At 40.1% G+C, this 21,370-nt stretch overlaps 1 protein-coding gene and 1 long non-coding RNA gene across 3 annotated transcripts in view; both read left to right on the top strand.

Annotated features, from left to right (window-relative positions):
• The window catches only part of LOC144678687 (cytoplasmic dynein 1 light intermediate chain 1-like), a 73,008-nt gene that overhangs the window by 28,346 nt on the left and 23,292 nt on the right, over positions 1–21,370 (top strand). For both annotated transcript variants that reach the window (XM_078538475.1, XM_078538476.1), the window contains 6 exons: positions 7,235–7,404; positions 8,221–8,314; positions 9,426–9,561; positions 10,466–10,577; positions 11,136–11,195; positions 20,308–20,352. In XM_078538475.1, coding sequence (XP_078394601.1) covers positions 7,235–7,404; positions 8,221–8,314; positions 9,426–9,561; positions 10,466–10,577; positions 11,136–11,195; positions 20,308–20,352 — 617 coding nt within the window. The remainder of the gene's footprint in view (positions 1–7,234; positions 7,405–8,220; positions 8,315–9,425; positions 9,562–10,465; positions 10,578–11,135; positions 11,196–20,307; positions 20,353–21,370) is intronic.
• LOC144678688 (uncharacterized) lies at positions 12–3,691 on the top strand. Its single transcript, XR_013576161.1, has 2 exons — positions 12–1,266; positions 3,595–3,691. It is a non-coding gene; the product is annotated as an uncharacterized LOC144678688 (long non-coding RNA).

The raw sequence follows: 21,370 nt of genomic DNA, 5'->3' as shown, positions 1-21,370 counted from the left end.
TGGACATAATGTTATGGCATGTGATAAATCGGTTACTGCAAATTTTTAGATGCTCAGAAGGCTTAGCATTAAATTTGATGCACTATGTTTACTTAAAATTGTTGTCCCCTGTAATAATGTAAAAGGATATAATGTATATTTTTCGACAATATCTGCAAAATTGTAATCTTTCCCTCTCCCCACCATGCCCTGATGGCAACTGAAGAGTGATTACTACTTTATAATCCCAAGTTGTTCAAATAGCCATAACCAAGCAGTTGCTGACATAATGAATTTTACCTGTTGCCCTCAGTATTGATGCAATACATTTGTGACCAAACAGCCCTAATTTCAGCAAGAAAATTTCATTTTATACCATGGTGGCAAAGCTGTGTACTTTACTTTGGGCCAGCAAGTACTAGTCTTGAGCTCCTGGAATTAAAGTCTACTCTGTTTATAGTACAATACTATAAACACTTGACATTACCTCAGTATCTCAATACCTTCAATTTCTGTGCCACCGTGTTTTCAATCATGGGGTCCTTTCAAAACAAATCACTACTGTAAACGGAGGATCAGTATGGAACGACTCCTCCAAAACAGATTTTGAAGACCTAATAATTATTAATAAAATAATAATCCTTATCACACAGGTTCATAATCAGTCTTAAGAATGGAGATCGAGCTATCTTTTCTCAATAATTCTTTTTGTTAGGAGTTTGAAAGTATTAGATTATTTAAGTACTGAGTTAATTTAACTCTTCTGTATTCTATCAAGCATATAAAACCTAGATGCATATTTTTGAATCCATTTCTTTCCGTAACAAAAATTTAATGTGCATTTTGGATCTGGTAACTTGCAAAGTACTAAATGGAATCAAAGCAGGAGCTATGTTCAGATGATAATCATGGGGCAATACCCTTCAGCCAACAGCATTAAACATACTTCCTGAACTCGACGCGTAGAATTCTCTTCACCATTTCCTAAAATAAATCTTTGTAATCTAGCAGCTCATCCTTGAGGAAAAAACGTTGTGTGCTAACAGTGGTTGTTGGGGTAACTTTCTTGGTTTGTTTTTGCGTGTTCACTTTACTTTCTCCTCGTGGGAGGAATTGGAGAGAGTGGAAGAGGAGGAAAGCTTTCTATTGTGAGAGTTTTCAAGAATGGCACCTAGACAGCTTAGCATTCTCCAGTTCAAGATGCTACATCACTCATTTGGATTGGAATGTTTCTTGGGTATATGACTGAAGAACTTGAACTGTTGTGCATTACAGCTGGTTTGGGAGGTAACCTCCGTACTGCTGGTGATGACCACAATGATTGTCTGCATGTTACAGGGGCCCCTCAAGCTCCAGTGAGTAGGCTGAACAAGCACTGCCACTGGTTTGCATTTTTGTTTGCACAAGAGAGGACATAATTCCCAAAACACTAGTATGCTGCACAATTTGACTTACTCGTTCACTGTAACCCTGGTCCTTGTAATATAAAATGAAGGACATCAAGAACAGTGTCTTTCATGAACTCAGGATATCCCAAAGTGCTCTACACCCAATGAAGTAATTTTGGAATGTAGTCACTGTTGAAATGTGGGAAAAGCATCTACCAATATGCACACAAAAAGCTCCCAAAAACAGCAACGTGGTAATGAGCAGATAATCTGCTTTTGCGATGTTGTTTGAGGGAGAAATATTGGCTAGATAACGAGAATAATTCCCCTGCTGCTCTTTGAAATAGTGCCATGGGATCTTTTACATCCAGCTGAGAGGGTAGACAGGGACTCTGTTTACATTTCATTCAAAAGATAGCACCTCTGACAGTGCATCAGCCTAGATTTTTGTGCTCCAATCTCTGGAGTTGAGCTTAGTCAGAAAATTATCTTGAACTTCATACTCATTTTGATGCATCTTTGGTACTTAATTTGAAGCTTTAAAATGATTTTATTTTGTAACATGTATCTGGCTATATCATTCAAAAGGACATTTTTAGACTGATAAAATTCCTGCAAACAGATGTAACTCTCCTGAAAGCATAATCTAATCATGGTATGGTTTTCAATGAAGGCCACTGGATTGCCATTAAAATACTCAAATTACCAAAGAGCACTAAAAAAAAATAAAAGAAGCCTGGGCTGCATAATTGAGATGCTGCAGGCACTGCACAATGGCAAACACCGTTTGCTGCAATTCACTAACATTTTTTTTAAAGAAAGTATTTTCAAGAGTTTCCACTGATATAATTAATGAAGTTGCTGAATGTTTTATTTAGATGGTGCCCGAGGGAGGATTACCTTAATACATTATGATTTCTTGGTATTGTGTTTGCACTCAGAACACTGCAGGTTTTAGGATTGAGGCAGAGGCTTAAGCAGATACAGAAGTATGAGGATAGGTTGAAGCTACCACTTTCAGCAAAAGGTAAATGAGGCAACTGAACTTTAAAGTACATACTACATTACACAGGAATACAAAGTTCTCTCTTCCTGCCTGATGAATACCAGTGGGCAGAAAGGTGTCCCCTCTCACACATTCTTATCATGCTCCCTATTTGACCATGTTGTGTTGCGCCTTGGGATGTCCTGAGGAGATGAAAGGCGCTATTAGAAAGTAAGCTTGTTTTCTTAACATTCTTCATTAATACATGATGCGGTACCTTGTTGCCTTCAAAGGGTTTCCTAATGATAGAAGTTACCCCATTACATGTAACAAAAGTGAACTTGCTACGTATTCGAGGATCCTTGGAGTACCTGTTGCTGTGGTCTGCATCCCCACTTACCTTACCCAGTATTATCCAGTGATCCCTGCAGGAAAGTAATCATCTGTGTGAACATTTTCTGGGAACAAAATAAAGATTAGTTTTGGTACCAGCCATGCTAAAATAGCTTGCTGGTCCACTCATGATAAATAGCCATTTGGACAAGTACAAAGCTGCAAGCACTTGTAAGATCTTACCTCAGCAAGTTATAACATTATCAAAAAAGAAGCTTGGAAGGTAAATAAAAAGCAGAGTGGGGTTAAAAAGCAGGTGATCCTGATTTCTCTCCTAGTGCTTCAAATTGTCACGAGAAAATTACATGTTATCTGATGGTTGTCTGAACCACTTACACTTTTACTTTTTAAGCTCTGCAATAAAGCAATTTGGCCTTGCGAACAGTGCCACACAGTGTCAAAAAACCATTACTACAGTGACAAGATAAAAGCAAAATACTGCGGATGCTGGAAATCTGAAACAAAAACAAAAATAGCTGGAAAAATGCAGCAGTTCTGACAGCATCTACGGAGAGGAACACAGTTGACGTTTCGAGTCCATATGATTCTTCATCAGAACTGATGAACCTGCTGAGTTTCTCCAGCTATTTTTGTTTTTGTTACTACAGTGACAATAACAGTTGTCCATTAGGTCTTAGCAGCACTGGAGTTAATTTGAAGTTGCAAGGGGGCACTGGATACAAGTGGCCACAGTGTAATCTTAATTGCAATTCATTCAGTCATATGGCTGGAAAATACTCGTGTTAAGAAACAGATGCCAAACAGACAATATTGCATGACTATGTAGATTTCAGCTCTGAAGAAAAGTCATAGGGACTTGACATGTTAACTCTGTTTCTTTCTCCACAGATGCTGTCAGGCCTGCTGAATTTTTCCAGCATTTCTGTTTTATGATAGTCCTTGTAGCATTTGCTAATGGTAATAAATAAAGTAAAGTTTTCTTGAAGATTTGCATTTCAGCTTTCTTGCCACACTCACCACATGATTTAGTAACGCAGTTCAACAAGACAAGGGACTCATTGTAACTTTTTTAATTCATTCTTTCATGAGGCGTGGGCATCGCTGACTAGGCTGCTATTTATTGCACATCCATAATTGCCCTCGAGAAGGTGGTGGTGAGCCACTGCATTGAACTGCTGTAGTCCATAATGCTGTTAGAAAGGAAGTTACAAGATTTTAACCCAACGACAGTGAAGGAACGGCGATATAGTTCCAAGTCAGGATGGTGCATGGCTTGGAGGAGAACTTGCAGATGGTTGTGTTCCCATGCATCTGCTGCCTTTGCTCTTCTAGGTGGTAGAGGTCATGGGTTTGGAAGAATTTGTCAAAGGAGACTTGGTAAGTTGCTGCAGTGCATCTTGTAGATGGTACACACTGCTGCCACTGTGCATCAGTGATGGAGGGAGTGAATATTTAAGGTGGGGTGCCAATCAGGTGGGCTGCTTTGTCTTGGATGTTGTTGAGCTTCTTGGTTGTTGGAGCTGCACTCACCCAGGCAAGTGGAGAGCATTCCATCACATTCCTGACTTGTGCCTTTTAGATGATGAACAGGCTTTGGGGAGTCAGGAGGTGAGTTACTCTGCAGACTTCCCAGCCTCTGACCTGCTCTTGTAGCCACAATATTTATATGGCTGATCCAGTTTAATTTCTGGTCAATGGTAACCCCAGGATGTTGATAGTGGGAGATTCAGTGATGGTAGTGCCATTGAATGTCAAGCGGAGATTTAGATTCTCTCTTGTTGGAGATGATTGTTGCCTGGCACTTGTATGGCATAAATGATGCTTGCCATTTACCAGCCAAGCCTGGATATTGTCCAGAATCACAGAATTGTTGCAGTGCAGAAGGAGGCCATTCGGCCCAACGTGTCTGCACCAGCTCTCTGAGCACTTTAACTTAGTGCCAATCTCCTGCCTTTTCCTCTTAACCCTGCACATTTGTTTCTATTTAAATAATCATCCAATGCCCTCTTGAATGCGTCAATCAAACCTGCCTCCACCACACTTCCAGGCAGTGCATTCCAAACCCAAGCTACTCGCTGTGAGAAAGTTTTTTCTCACCTCGCATTTGCTTCTTTTGCAAAACACTTTAAAACTGTGCCCTCTGGTTCTTGATCCGTTTACAAGTGGGAAAGGTTTCTCCCTATCTACTCTGTCCAGACCCCTCATGATTTTGGAAACTTCTTTCAAGTCTCCTCTTAGCCTTCTCCTCTCCAAGGAAATCAGTCCCAACTTCTCCAATCTTTCCTCATAGCTGAAGTGTCTCATCCCTGGAACCATTCTCGCAAACCTCTTCTGCACTCTCTCCAATGCATTCACATCCTTCCTATAGTGTGGCCCCAGAACTGTACACATTATTCCAACTGAGGCCTAACCAGTGTCTTATATAAGTCCATCATAACCTCCCTGCTCTTACACTGTATGCCCCTATTAATGAAGCCTAGAATACTGTATGCTTTAGAAACAGCTCTCTCTACCTGTCCTGCCACCTTCAATGACTTATGTGCATATACACCCACATCTCTCTGCTCCTGCACACCCTTTAGAATGGTATCCTTTATTTTATACTGTCTCCATGTTCTTTGTACCAAAGTGCATCACGTCACAGTTCTTCGCATTGAACTTCATCTGCCTCCTATCTGCCCACTCCACCAATGTCTCAATGTCCTTTTGAAGTTCTACGTTGTCATCCTCACAGTTTACAATTCTCCCAAGTTTTGTGTCGTCGGCAAACTTTGAAATTGTCCCCTGCACACCAAGATCTAGGTCCAGTCTTGCTGCATACGGACAAGAACCTTTTTGTATCTGAGTCGTTGCGAATGGTGCTGAACATTGTGCAATCAGCAAACATCCCCATTTTTGATCTTATGATGGAAGGAAGTCATTGATGAAGCAGCTGAACGATGGTTGGGCCTAGAACACTATGCTGAGGAACTACTGCACTGATATCCTGAGACTGAGATGATTGACCTCCAACAGCCACAACCATTTTTCTTTGTGCCAGGTATGACTCCAACCAGAGGGAGAGTTTTCTCCCCAATGATTCCCATTGACTTCAGTTTTGCTAGGGCTCCTTGATGCCTCACTCGGTCAGTTGCTGCTTTGGTATTAAGGGCATTCAATCGTACCTCACCACTTGAGTTCAGCTCTTTTGGCCATCTTTGGATGAAGGCTATAATGAGGTCAGGACCTGAGTGGCCCTGGCGGAACCCTAACTGAGTGCCAGTGAGCAGGTCACTGCTGAGTAACTGCCGCTTGTTAGCACTGTCGATAACCCCTTCATCACTTTGCTGATGATCGAGAGTAGACTGAAGGGATGGTAATTGGCTGGATTGGATTTGTCCTGTTTTTTGCAGCAGGACGTACCTGGGCAGTTTTCCACATTGCCAGTTAGATGCCAGTGTTGTCGCTGTACTGGAACAGCTTGGCTAGGGGTGTGGCTAGTTCAGAAGCACCAGTCTTCACTACTATTGGCAGAATGTTGTCAGGGCCTATAGCTTTTGCAGTATCTAGAGTCTTCAGCCATTTCTTTATCATGTGGAATGAATCAAATTGGCTGAAATCTAAGATGCTGGGGACGGCCGCAATGGATCATCCACTCAGCACTCCTGAATTAAGATGGTTGCAAATGCTTCTGCCCTGTCTTTTGCACTGATGTGCTGGGCTCCCCTGTCATTGAAGATGGGAATATTTGTGGAGCTGCCGCCGCCTCTAGTTGTATAATTGTGCACCACCATTCATGACTGGATGTGGCAGCAGTGCAGCTGTTGATCTTCATAGCGCAGAGCAGCAAGTAAAATTCTTAGTTTTGACACCAAATCTAAGTAATGTAGTGTCTTTTAATTTACTGTACCCATGATCTACAAAATTATATATTGGAAATATCTTAAGTGTACAAAAAATTGTGTCCACCTCCCTTCACCTCTCCATTGCCATGCCCCTGCACCGCCACCCATGGCTGCAGACTCTGCCATCGAGCACCCTGCACTCTAAAATGTTGACTGTATAGCTATGTATGACCCTCAGCACAAGTATTGTGAAATTTGTATTTAGCATTCCCTGTCAACAAAACACGCCCTGAAAAAGTGTGTAAAATTCTGCCAAACATTAATGTATGATGAAAAATATGAACATTTGGTTTGTCGTTTGGTACTTTTTTTTTAACTGAGCAGGTGTTGAAGGACCATTAAATCTTTGTAACTAAGTAGCGATTGTTTGCTTTTTCTCGAATAACTATTCACTGAACACAATTTGTGAAATGCTGTCTTTTTTAATTGTAAAAAAAATCCCTTACAAATGTAGATTACAAAAATAGCAACTATTTATGATTTTGCTAACTTTTTAAACTCCTTGGCTTCAGTAACTTCTCAATTTCACAGTAAATGAGAAACTACATGAACTATACTGTGTATCACTAAGATGTAAATTTTGAAATTGTATTCATTAGGCCCTGTAGAATGAAATTTTTAAACTTATTTTTTTCTATGTACAGTGATGAAAGAGTTTCAAGAATATGAAGAGCCAGATAAGGAAGTACCAGCTTCACCACAGCGAAGAAACACTGTGTTGCAAGAAACTGATGAAGAAAGTGTGGTCTTACCTCTAGGTTCAAATACACTTACACATAATCTTGGGATTCCAGTCCTAATAGTTTGCACCAAGGTTTGTGTATGAAAAATCTTAAAATTTGATTTATCAAATTGTTTTGCTTGAGTATGTTTTGTGTGACTCAATGCCTGTCTTTTGTCTCTTTTTAAAACCTTCAATGACTGGGGGAAATATTTGCACATTAAGAATGGTTCTTGGTCTCTGAAGTGTTTATCCAGTTGCTTAGCTGCAAAAGTTTAGGAATCATGTCAAAGTTTATTCTCATTTGTAAGCTTTCCCCATTTATTTGGCAGTTTCTCAATTTAAACTCCCCTGGATAAATCTTTAATTTAGCAAATGGTTGTCCTGCATAAAGGAATAAACATAGACTTTAGACAATGCCTGTGCTACTTTTCATTGTGCTGTAGAGCCCAAAAAATAAGTGAAGTGCAACATTCTATTGACATAACACAACAAAATGTTGACTGCTAATAAAACCTGTATGCATGATTATGATAAGTCCCAGTGACTGTCCTTAACAAGTAAGGTGCACCATTATTGGCAGTCAATGCACCTGGCAACCAATATTCCTCTATCATCATTGTGTAGGTGGCTCTCTGAAAGTTTACAGCACAGAAAGGAGTCCTTGGCATTCTTTGCTAGAACAATTCAAAACTAATCTCATTGAGCGTTAGAACTCTGTGATGCCTTTGTTCACCTGATACATGCGCTTAAGTGAAATAATTTTAACCAGGTAAGTTTTATGTTTTCATTTTTTTTAACTTAAATGAGCAGCTAGGTGAGTGACTTTTTTGGTTTATTCCTTTCTAAATAACTATCAGTAAAAATTAGAGGGAGCTAGTACAGTTATTCTGTATGTGTTATCTGCAGTGTGATGCAATTAGCCTACTGGAAAAGGAACATGACTACAGAGATGAACACTTTGACTTCATTCAATCACACATCCGTAGGTTCTGCCTACAGTGTATCCTTTATACTCTTATCTTGATACTGTAATGCTACAGACATATTCATCCATTCCTTTACACAGCAAAAATGTCATGATGCTTGCAAGTGAAAAGTTACAACATTTTGAAGCTTGTTTCATTCAGAAGCATCCTGTATCATGAAAAATTTTGGAAACTTGCTTTCTCGTCAAACATAATTTCAACTGTTTAGGAAAATTATCTTCTGGGGCAAAAAATACATGAATTATGCAGAAGGTGATGGTATACAATGAAAGGAAAGCGCATGATAAAAATTATCAAACTGTATAACCACATTTGATCAGTCTTCATAAAAATACTGAATGAAAATTCTTTGGCTGTTTAACATTTTTAAGCTACTTGTCATTTATGAAGATTGTATCGATATAACTAAACTCCATTTTAGAAATTATAAATGAGGGAAGGGAAGTGAGATTGATGCTGGTATTGGGCCACCTGCTTGGGATGTTGATGCCCTCAATTGGATTAGATGGGAAATTCTGTGATTCTATCTCAGCAACGATGTAAGACTGCCCAAGTTACAATGGTACGTGACTTGGAGATTATGGTATTCAAAGATTTTGCAATTCGTGTCCTTAGCCATCCAAGGTCTAGGTGAAGGGAAAGGCTGTTGAAGTAAACTTAGTGAGTTGTTGCAGTGACTGTGTTGCATGCCACTTGTTAGTCCAAGTTTGATTATTGCCTAGATCTGCCAACTACTGGCATGGACTGGTTCATTTATGGGGTTATGAGTGGTGCTGAACATTTTTGAATCATTAGCAAAATACCCCAGTCCTGAGATTATGATGGAGGGAAGGTATAGGCTGAGCACCACCCTGAGGAGCTCCTGCAGTAATACGCTAAGGTTGCAATAATTAAGCTCCAAGAGCCACAAATTATCTCCTTTGTGTCAGGTATGATTCCAACTACTGGAAGGCTTTCTACTTGACCCTACTCTGATCTCAGATGTCCTAGGAACTGCCTGTTGTTCTTGATAGATACTTCTGTAACTTATATGAAAGCAGTTTAGCATCATAGGCTAATCACTTTGTTAAATCGTAGCTGTTATATGGATTTCTTCTGATATTTTCCTTAATGCAGATATTTTAGATGGTGCAGCACTTATTTATACTTCAATAAAGGAAAATAAAAATATTGATTTAATGTATAAATACCTTGTCCATAAATTATATGGATTTCCTTTCCATTCGCCAGTACTAGTTGTGGAAAAAGATGCAGTATTTATGTAAGTTTGAAGTTTTGAGTTCAAATTACAGTAGATGTTCTTATTAAAATTTGCGTGTTAGAAATGAAAACTTGTTTGGATCTGAAACTTATTTTTAACTTTAGATTTTTGAAAATATTTATCCTCTTGTGGTAATTTAAATGAGCTATCTTGTTTAATTCTGCCCTAAACTAATTAAAAACAAAATTTGATTGCGATTCCAGTATTTCACATTGCCTTTACATACATTTTATTCAGTATCTTTTAAAATATGCAGTAAATTTAGTAGTATCTCCAGGAATGAATGCTTTGATTGGCATCTCTGCATCATGCTGACTGCCTGGAAACCTACTCAGACTTGCCAATCAAGGAACACGAGTACAGAGGTCACTCCTCAAAACTGACTGGAGAACAGAAACTTTTCTTAAAAACATATCAAGGTTTTTTTTTATTTGTTATATTTCTGTCTCCCACCATTGTTTGTTTGGTCCTCATTTGACCTAATGGATGGATAGCTCCATTTGAATGTTATGAGAAGATATTAGTTTTCTGTGTCTAGACTTCACAGAAATATCTGTATACCTTGATACCATTCAATTGTGATATTGTTGGCTGGCATTGCTAGCTTTTATTGCACATGCTTAATAGTTTTAACTTCTCTATTTATTATTTATTAGCTTGCATTGTGTCTCAAGTTTGGGGGACAAATTAATTGTGTTGCCAAAATAAATCAATGTCAAAATTGTTGATTTATTGCTGCAATTTTTGAAGAAGGAAAAAAAAGCAAAGAAGCCTAGCTTGCAGTTGACGTTGTTGTTAGCCTTTATTAATGGATGTGCTGTAAACATTTTCTGCTAGATGTGTTTTGGGTTCTGTGTCTTTTAATGCTGTACTTTTTTTAAAAATCAAATATGTTCTCCTGTAGTCCAGCAGGATGGGACAATGAAAAGAAAATAGGAATTTTGCATGAAAATTTCCAGTCTTTAAAAGCTGATGACAAATTTGAAGATGGTATTATGAAGCCTCCAGTAAGAAAGGTAACTTTTTTCCCCCAGATAATATCTGTATCAAATCATGCTGACAATATTTGAGATTCTATATTTACCAGTTACCTGACTAAGCTGTAATAACAGTACCAAGAATCTGGATAAGTAGAAAACTTCCATACAGATTCTTACAACTTTGTGCACTAATACCTCAAAAGTATTGTCATTCAAGTTATATTGCAAATCTGATTTAATTTGCATTATCAATTATGTTCCAAAATTTTAATAATTTAAAGCTCTGTTTTCACTTTGCAAAATATTGCACTTAACCAATTTTTTTATCAACTGCATTGTCCATTCATAAAAGTGATGGCTTTTCACCACAGGCTATGGCTATTGCTATTGCAATTCCAAATTATCATAACCATCTTTATATACTACAGCTGAAGAGAGGGAAAATATAATTTCATTAAGATTAAAACAACTTGCAGATATTAAATTATCCTACTTACCACTCCCAAGATATTCTGTAATATCTTCCAATCTAAATATCGAGATACATTTTGTTGTATTGTAGGCGCACAATTTTGACAATCTGTTTTCTTGCAGTTTGTACATGAAAAGGAAATTTTATCAGAAGATGATCAAGTCTTTCTTATGAAGCAACAGGTAAAACATTTCATATTTCCTATTTATGTATCAATTACTATAGTTTCTTTATCTTTATTTAAATAACTTCCTGTGCTCATTCAGAGTAACTTCAGTGCTGGAAATAGAACATTTTCTATTTTAGGCATATTATGTCCACATCAGGTCTCATGTAGCAAGATTGGAAATAAAGAATAAATCTCCCTATAAACTTCCTAAGTAGTGCCATAAACTCTGAAGAGCACATACTACTACAACAGTATAACATTTTAATATTGTACTTGCCAACTGAGGGACACATGTCATGCTGGACCTTTCTAGTCAGCAGAGAGGAAACTTTTTCTAGGCTGCATTTGAATTCAGACTTTAGTATTGATCAATTCTTGGTTATCAATTCTTTGGTTAGTTCATTGTTGTTTAAAAATCTCTGCCTTGATTTTATTGTAGTTGATAGTGAAAGGCCCTAGAGTAAATAAAGTGGCCTTAAATGGCTCCGTTAGTATGATTCTGTTTTTAGGATGGTTCAGAACCCCTTTACAGCATATATCACAGGTAGAACCCATTGCAAAAATTTTATTTTATCTTTTCATGGAATGTCAGTGGTGCTGGTAAGACCAGTATTTATTGTCCACCCTTAATTATCCAAAGAAGATGAGCAACCGCAATGAACTACTGCAGCCTATGTGGTGTGGTTGAGCTCCAGTGTGGTTAGGGACTTCCAGGATTTTCTCATCTACAGTGAAGAAATAGTGATAGTTTCAAGTCAGAATGGTGTGTGACTTGGAGGAAAACTTGCAAATGATGGTGTTCTCATAAGCCTGCTGCCTTTGTTCTTCGAAATGGTAGAGACTGAGTTTGGAAGGTGCTGTTGCAGGAGTCTTGGTGATTTGCTGCAGTATATCTTGTAAATGGTACACACTGCTGCCACTGCACTGGTAGTGGAGGGAGTGAATATTTAAGATGATGGACGAGATGCCATTCAAGTGGGCTGCTTTGTCTTCAATGGTGTTGTGCTTCTTAAATGTTGTTGGAACTATACTCATCCTGGCAAGTGGAGAGTATTCCATCATACTCGTGACTTCTACCTTATAGATGGTGGACAGGGTTTGGGGAGCCAGGAGGTGAGTTACTTACCCCAGAATTCCCAGCCTCTTGTTAGCCTTTGTACCTACAGTATTTTAATGGCTGATCTAGTTACATTTCAGGTCAATGGGAAATTGATAGAGCATTCAGAGAATGTCAATGGGAGATGGTTAAACTGTTTCTTGTTGGAGATAGTTCATTGCCTGGCACTTGTGTAACATGGAAGTTACTTGCCATTTACAGCCTAAACCTGAATGTTGTCCAGGCCTTGCTGTATGTGGGCATGGACTGCTACTGTATCTGAGGAGTTGCAAATTTTACTGAACACGACAATCACCACAAACATCCCCACTTTTGACCTAATGAGAGAGGAAGGTCATTGATAAAGCTTCTCAAGATGGACTTAGGACATCATAGCGAGGAAGTCCTGCAGCAATGTCCAGGGACTGAGATGATTGGCCTCCAACAACCACAACTATCTTCCTTTGTGGCTCCAACCTGTTTTCCCCAGATTTTCATTGACTTCAATTTTGCTAGAGCTTCTGTTGCCACACTCGGTCAAATGCGGTCTTGATGTCAATTGCAGTCACACTCACCTCGTATTTTGACTCGGACCAAGGTTTTAATGAGGTCAGGAGCTAAGTGGCCATGGCACAACTCCAGTGGAGCGGTGAACAAGTTATTTCTGAGTAAGTGCCACTTAACAACAGTGTCCATCACTTGGATGATTTGCGAGTAGACCATGGGATGGTAATTGGCTGGATTGGATTTGTCCAGCTTTTTGTAGAACATAGCTGGGCAGTTTTCCACATTGTTGGTAGATGCCTGTGTTGTTGCTATACCAGAGCTGTGTAATTAATGGACAAATGCTCTGGGGTATGCTTGTCCAGCCCCTGGCCCACAGGCCAGATGCAGCCCGCAATGCCCCTCTATCCTGGCCCAAGGAGCCAATGTTCAAAATGCTGGTAAGACATGTAAGTGGAATGGAAGATTCTGCAAGGAGCTGCCCCTCTGATCAGCAGCAAATGTGGGAGAGAAATGGTCTCTAATTGGAGGAGCAGCAGTATGCTTCCTTCAGCCTGAGGTCTGAATGCTGGCAGCGTCAGCGAGTCTGCTGGGGAGCAGTAGAGGTTTTCAGGAAGGTGGGGGGTGAGAGAGGCTGGCAGGCTGCGGGGAGGGGTGCGGAGAAGAGACAGCCAGGTGGGGAGAGAAAGAGAGAGCGACTGACTGACTGGTGGGGGCAACAAGACCCCTGACACAAAGATGGTGGTGGTTGCAGCTGGAACCTGGGGCAGCTGAAGTGTTAGACAGGGCAGGGAGAAAGAGTCTACAGCCGTCCTGAACCTCTCCTCAGCATTTCAGTCACTAAACCGCCTGGGCCTGGTGAGTGTGAGTGTTGGGGGGGGGAAAGGTGTTGCGAGTGTGGCGGGGAGGGTGTTGTGGGGGTGCATGTGTGGGAGGGAGTGGGTGTGTGTGTCTGGCTCACCCACACCCTCCACACACACACACACTCACACAGTGGGTACAGGTAAGTGAGTGAGCACCGAGGCTGGGAGTGAGCCAGACGTGCATTCTCTCGCCCTCTCACACTCTAATGATCATCTTTATTAATTATTAATTTTTTAATATTATTGATCTGTTGCTTTTTTTTAGCTCAGCAGGTTGTTTCTTTTCTTCATACCTCAACTTTTTTTTAAAATTCTTTTTAATGTTATGCCAAACCTTATCTTTCCGAAATTTGTTCATCAGTCCCTTGAGTAAGGAAAAAACTGAAATGTGACCTGTCGTGCGAAAAGGTTGGACAAGCCTGTTCTTGGGTATATAAATGGGTGTTATGATAACTTAGAACTAATTTATCAGTTTAAAGTTTAAAATGGCATACTACATTCCAGTTTATGCCACCCAGCTGGCTTCTGACCAATACCTTTTCTTAACCTGGTCTGTTGAAGGTAACAGGATTTGCATTTACCAAAAGCATTTGTGAACTCCAAATTGGGACGTCTTGTGGAATGTTTGAAAAGTTGCTACAAACCTGCTATGTTTAGTAATGTCTCAAGTTTATGCTGTACCTGAGACCACTCTTCCGATGAGTGTCTGATTTCCTATTCCAAGTATCTAAGCAATTTGTAGCGAGCCCAGTATTTGAACAGGAAAACCCAATTGCTGTAGTTCAGCTGATACAATGTGATGTAATCCGTTATGATTGAAAGTGCCACTCTGCTACATTTCTGCTGATGTTACAAACAAGTGAAACATCTAGTTCAAAATGTCCAGAATATAGATCTTCTCTTTGGATCACCACCTTGAGGTGTTGGAGAGGCTGTGTTCTGACGATCCTTTGAGTGATGCTGTTTGGAGCTCCATGCTCCTGGTAGGGCCACACATGGCGGCAAGGTCAAAGAGAAGAGCCAGACAAAATGTGGTCCAAGAAGTCCTCAATAGCAGAACAGGCAAAGGAAGATTGTGTTTCACCGGCTGTGAAAACAGAAGGCGGCTGCAGTGGCAAGGTCGTTGTGGCTGACCAACAACCCGTCAAGATCGGGTGGACAATGATGGCGCCCCAAGGTACCTACATTAAACAAAATCATGCACAGGCTTCTTCCAGGGTTCATCTGTCAAGTCCAATGGCAATGGAGAATTGACGACAGGGACAGGACTGTGAACCTGGGAGCCCCTGGTCAAGAAACTGCAAACAGACAACAGATGCATGAAGGTGATTGAGCACCTGTTAGGACTGAAGTGTCTTTGGGCAGCAGCATCTGTGACTGAGCAGTCCCAGAATACCCTCTGTTCACCTCAGATGGGAAGGGTTCTAGAAAAAGTGCCCTAAAAATAGGTTGTCCTACTTTCTCCTGGCAGGGCAATCATACCCAGTGAGGATCACCATCTTTGTATTCAAAGGAAAAAACACTAAATTTTGCCACTTGGTGTTAGAATACTCATGGACAATCTCAAGGGTGACCATCTAGGTAGAAGGAGGGCAATCGTATCAAGAGAGCTGTCAAGACTCCAAATTGACGTTGCTGTCCTCAGTGAGACTCACCTTCCTGGAATGGGGCAGCTGAATGAACAAGCAGGGGGATACACCTTTTACTGGAAAGAAGAAGCTGATAACAACCCTCATGTCTGTGGTGTTGGTTTTGCCACCTGGAATAGGATCTTGGATACGCTGCCAGAACTCTCCAACTGTATAAATGAAAGACTCGTGACACTTCACCTAGAGCTCAGCCGGAACCAATATGCCCGCATCATCAGCATTTATGCCCCAACCCTCAACTCCAATGAAGATGTTAGAAAGTTCTATTCTGGCTTGATGATGTCCTCACTGCAATTCTAAAAAGACAAGATCATCCTTCTGCGGGACTTTTAATGCCAGGCTTGGCCGTGACTCCGATGTCTGGAGTGGCACCATTGGGAAAAATGGGGTGGGATAAATCAATGCAAATGGAATCCTCCTGATGCTCAGCATGGCCTCATAACACACAGTCTCTTCTGCCAGAAGAACAAATACAAAAGCACATGGAGGAATCCTAGCTGAAAGCACTGACACCTCCTGGAATATGTCATTGTTTGGGTCAAAGATCTAAGTGAAGCCTGTGTCACTTGCTTCATGTGGTGGCCTGCTGGACAAATCAACAACTTGTTTGATTGGTGATGAACATCCACCTAGCATCAAGACATCGCAAGGCCCAAAAATACGAGAAGAAGAAGGTCAATGTCTCTGCCCTAAAATAGCCTAATCAAAGAGAAGAATTCAGAATGCAACTCTCAGCCAATCTGGAAAATCTTCACATACCAAACTCAATTCCAGAACAGTGGAACCAAATAAAGTCAGCTGTACTAGACTCCTGTGCCCATACCATTTGGTTTGAGCATTGTCATCACTAGGACTGGTTCGGCATAATTGCTCAATATATAAGGAACAAAAACAAGCAGCCTTCATTGCCTCACTGAACAACCTAAGGTCATAACTCAAGAAAGCAATCTCACATTTAAAAAAACCAACAAAACCTGCAGACCTGATTGGCATTCCAGCTGATTTGGCAAACCTTTGCCCATATCAAGGCCCCATGCACTCATCCTACGGATTTGGAAGGAAAAAGCCCGCCACTGCTCTCTCCAACGCCACTCCTCAACTTCAGGAATGTAACAATTCTTCAAGAGGGAGATAAATCATACTGTTGAAACTATTGAGATATTTTTATCTATCGCAGGGAAAATCCTAACACGCATTCTCCTGAATAGCCTACTTCCTGTGACTGAGGAAATCCTAAACGTTCCCCGAGACAGTGTAACTTTAGGCCCTCCAGAGGCTCCTCTGACATGGTCTTTGTTGCCAGACAAATCCAATAAAAATTTCAAGAACAACAGCAGGATCTCTTCAATGCATTTATTGACCTGACCAAAGCATTTGTCTCAATAAATCACGATGCTCTCTGGATTGTGCAACAAAGATTTCGATGTCCAAGAAACTTCACCACAATCCTGCAATTGTTTCCTGATGATATGACTACAACTGTCTTGAGATTAGAGAGCTGAAACAGTCGCCTTCAAAATCCGGACTGGGATCAAGCAAGCCTATGTGACAGGCCTGTACTATTTACAATCTGCCTGACAGTGGCTATTCACCTTATCAAAGATCAACTGCCTCTGGTTTCCGTATTAAATAATGTCTAGATGGAGAACTCTTTAACCTTGGTCGTCTCCGTGATGCACACAAACTGACCTTCATGGATATACACAATCTACAGTTTGTGGATAACAGCAGAACGGGCAATGGCACTGCACCAGATTTGGGTGAAGATGAGGAATAGTAGGGGGGAAAGTCATTAGTGGGGCTGGTCTGCAGGCCCCCTAACAGTAGCCACAGTGTGGGACAAAATATTCAAGAGAAAATATTGTGTGCTTGTGATAAAGGGACGGCAATAATCATGGGTGATTGTAATTACACACAAACTGGAAAAATCAGATTGGCAATAATAGCCTGATTGAGTTCTTAGAATGCTTTCGAGATTGGTTCCAGGACATGCTGCTCTAATAAACTATCAGAGAGCAGGTTATATTAGATTTGGTATTGTGTAACGTGACAGGATTAATCAGTGACCTCAGAGTAAAGGCACTCCTAGGTAGCAGCAACCACAATGATTGATTGAATTTTACATGCAGTTTGAAAGGGAGAACAGTGGGTCTAAGACTAGTATCTTAAACTTAAATAAGAGCAACTATGTGGGGACGAAAGCTGAGCTAGCTGAAATGAACTGGGAAACTAGGCTAGAGGATAGATCAATAGAGAAGCAGTGGCAGACATTTAAGGGGATATTTCAGAGTATTCGGAATAAGTACATTCCTACTATAAAGAAAAATTCTAAGAGGAGGACCCACCATCCGTGGTTAACTAAAGATGTTAAGGAAAGCATCAAACTTAAGGAAAAAGTATACAGCTCCGCAAAGATGAGCAGTAGGACAGATGATTGGACAGAATATAAAGAACGGCAGAGAATGACTAAAAGGTTAATCAGGAGAAGTAAATTAGAGTATGAGAGGAAGCTAGCTAGAAATGTAAAAACGAATAGCAAGAGTTTCTAAACGGAAAAAGTAAAAGTTAAAACGAAAAAGAGTAAGTAAAGTGAGTGTTGGTCCTCTAGACAGCAACAGTGGGGAGGTAATAGATAATGAGGTGGCGGAAGAAATGAACAAATATGTTGCTTCTGTGTTCACTATAGAGGATACAAAAAACATTCAGGAGGTGAATGGGAGAAAGGAACTTGGTGAAATTGAAATCACTAAGGAAGTGATACTGAACAAATTGATGGAGCTGGAGGCTGGCAAGTCTTCGGGTCCCAATGGAGTACATCCTAGGGTCTCAAAAGAGGTGGCTAATGAGGTAGTCGATGTGTTGGTGTTAATTTTCAAAACTTTGCTAGATTCTGGAACGGTTCCATCAGATTGGAAAATAGTAAATACAACCCCTCTATTCAAGAAGGGAGGGAGGCAGGAAACTATAGGCCAGTCAGCTTGACGCCTGTCATGGGTAAGTTATTAGAATGGATCATTAAGGTGGTTAAAGCTGGGCACTTAGAAGAACTCAAGGCAATTAGGAGGAGCCAGGATGGTTTTGTGAAAGGAAAATCATTTTTAACCAATTTATTGGAGTTTTTTGAAGGAGTAACATGCGCAGTGGATAAAGGGGAGCCTATAGACGTAATGTTCTTGGATTTCCAGAAGGCATTTGATAAGGTGCCACATCAAAGATTATTACGGAAAATAAAAGCGCATGGTGTAGTGGGTAACATATTAGCATGGATAGAAGATTGGCTGGCTGGCAGAAAGCAGAGAGTATGCATAAATGGGTCTTTTTCTGATTGGCAGGATGTGACAAATGGCATCCCACAGGGGTCTGAACTTGGGGCCTCAACTTTTTTACGATTTACATCAATGACTTAGTTGAGGGGAGTGAAGACATGGTAGCTACATTTGCAGATGACAAAGATAGGTAGGAAAGTGAAGAGGACATGAGGTTACAGATGGATATAGATAGGTTGAGTGAGTGGCAAAGTTCTGGCAAATAGAGTTTAATGTGGGAAAATGTGAAGTTCGCTTTGGTAGGAAGAACACAAAAGCAGAGTGTTACTTAAATGGAGAACGACTGCATAATTCTGAGGTGCAGAGGGATCTTGGTATTCTAGTACATGAGTCACAAAAAGTTAGTATGCAGATACAGCAAGTAATCAAGAAGGCGAATGGAATGCTATCTTTTATTATGAGAGGGATTGAACATAAAAGTAAGGACGTTATGGTTCAGTTATACCGTGCATTGGTAAGACCGCACCTCGAATCCTGTGTACAGTTTTGATCTCCTTATTTGAGGAAGGATGTAAGTGCGTTGGAGGTGGTTCAAAGGAGGTTTACTAGATTCATACCTGGAATGAGTGGGTTGTCTTAGGAAAGGTTGAACAGACTGGGCTTGTTTCTACTGTTTAGAAGATTATGGGGTGATTTGATTGAAGTATACAAGATCCTGAACAGCCTTGACAAGGTGGATGCTGAAAGGATGTTTCCTTTTGTGGGTGAGTCCAGAATTAGGGGGCACTGTTTTAAAATTAGGGGTTGCCCTTTTAGGACGAATGAGAAATTGTTTCTGAGGGTTGTGGGACTTTAGAATTCTCTGCGTCAGAAGGAGGTGGAGGTGGGGTCATTGAATATTTTTAAGGCAGAGGGAGGTAGATTCTTGTTAGGCAAGGGAATTGAAGGTTATCGGGGTTAGATGGGAATGTGGAAATTGAAACACGAGGGGCCCAATGTCTACACCTGTTCCTATTTCTTATGTTCTTATGTTCAAATATTTGTTACAGATCACTTAGTTTTTGAAATATCAAGGCCATTGAGATGCACCAAGATTTAAAGTTGTATGACTACTTTGCATTGAGAATCAGAAGTACAATATCAACATTTGGAAACAACACCAAATTGAGGGGCTTTTATTCCTTCACTGTCGATGAGTCAAAATCCTGGAATTCCCAACCTACCAGCACCCTGGGAGCACCTTCACCACATGGACTGCAATGGTTCAAGAAGGCAGCTTACCACCACCTTCTCAAATAGAATTGGGCAATAAATGTTGGCCTTGCCAGTGATGTCCATATGCCATGAATGAATTTTCAAAAAAAGGGGGGCAAAAAAAAGAACAAAATGATATATTAAAAGGGTGAGATGAGGTAAAATGGAAGAAACTTGGGTGGAGCATAAACGCTACCACTGACTGGTTGGACCAAATGGCCTGTTTGTGTGTGTAATACTATAAGTAGAATTAATTTTCAAGATGTTTAATTACAGCAATGATGTAAATTTTATGATTCATTAAGTTGTTGCTTCTTTGGTATGTAACATTTGGTGTTCTGCTTCCATTTCTTATGAGAAAGTTTCAATGATGGAAAGTGTCCTGCAGATTTCGTCCTGCAAAAAATATTTCTGACCTTGTTTTGGCAATTGGAGAAACGAAATTTGTAAATTCCTACTGTATTAATGTTGTGTACATTGTTTTACTTTGCAGTCTTTTCTAGCAAAACAGCCACCTCTCTCAACAGGAAGACCGCTGGTAAGTATATATCCTGTTATTAGAAACATTATTGTTTATCATCCAACACTAACGTAATCAATATATTTCCTCTCTCCACCCTACATCCTCCAATTATCATTAGATTACAGTTTACTTGCATGCAACATATGAAAATAATTAAGGACTCTGCTCCCTCCCCAAACAGAAGTTGGCTAAATACTCTTTTTCTGAAGACGAGTCCCTTTGAGACGTGAAGATCAAACGTTGTACGTTAGTTGGATCTTTCTCTTTTATTTTTGCTTTCTAGTTCCAAATGCAGTTCAAAATTCTAAGGCAAATCAGGTCTATTCTAATTTTGATTACTGAACTTAATTATTAAAGATGAGGAAAATGCATTTTTTGTTATTGCATAACAACTTTATGTAATGTTTAGTACTGCTGAAAATAGGAAGTAAAATAAGACCTTGGCAACTACACAAACAACCTCTTGTATTTGGGCAGCTGCACTAACTTCACAAATATATGTTACAAATGAGTCATTCTTGCTCCCATGTAGTTAACATGTCAGGTTTGAATTCAAGAGGTTTGTCCAGTTAAAAGTCAACATGATTAGTGATCTGCTTATGATTTACTAAATTAATCCAGTTAGTGATTGAACTGCATAAACCAAGAGTGTCCCTGGTTTGATTCATATTCTGTATGGAGGTAACTGATATCAGCCAAGTGTTGTAACTAGTCAAAGTGCTCTTGGAAAATTGCACACTATTACCAGTCCTTAGTGCTGAATATGTGTGGATATAAATGTTAAGTGGAGACTGAGTTGGGCTCAAAAGCTTCTATAGGTATATGAAGAGAAAAAGATTGGTGAAGACAAATGTAGGTCCCTTACAGTCAGAAACAGGGGAATTTATAATGGGGAACAAAGATATGGCTGACCAACTAAATACATACTTTGGTTCTGTCTTCATAAAGGAGGACACTAATAACATACCAGAAATGTTGGGGAACACAGGGTTTAGTGAGAGGGAGGAACTGAAAGAAATCAGCATTAGTAGGG

The sequence above is a fragment of the Cetorhinus maximus genome, chromosome 3, assembly GCF_964194155.1.
Source record: "Cetorhinus maximus chromosome 3, sCetMax3.hap1.1, whole genome shotgun sequence".
In the NCBI taxonomy this organism is placed as follows: Eukaryota; Metazoa; Chordata; class Chondrichthyes; order Lamniformes; family Cetorhinidae; genus Cetorhinus; species Cetorhinus maximus.
Note: the sequence above shows the minus strand (reverse complement) of the source record. Positions and strands in the feature narration are given on the sequence as shown.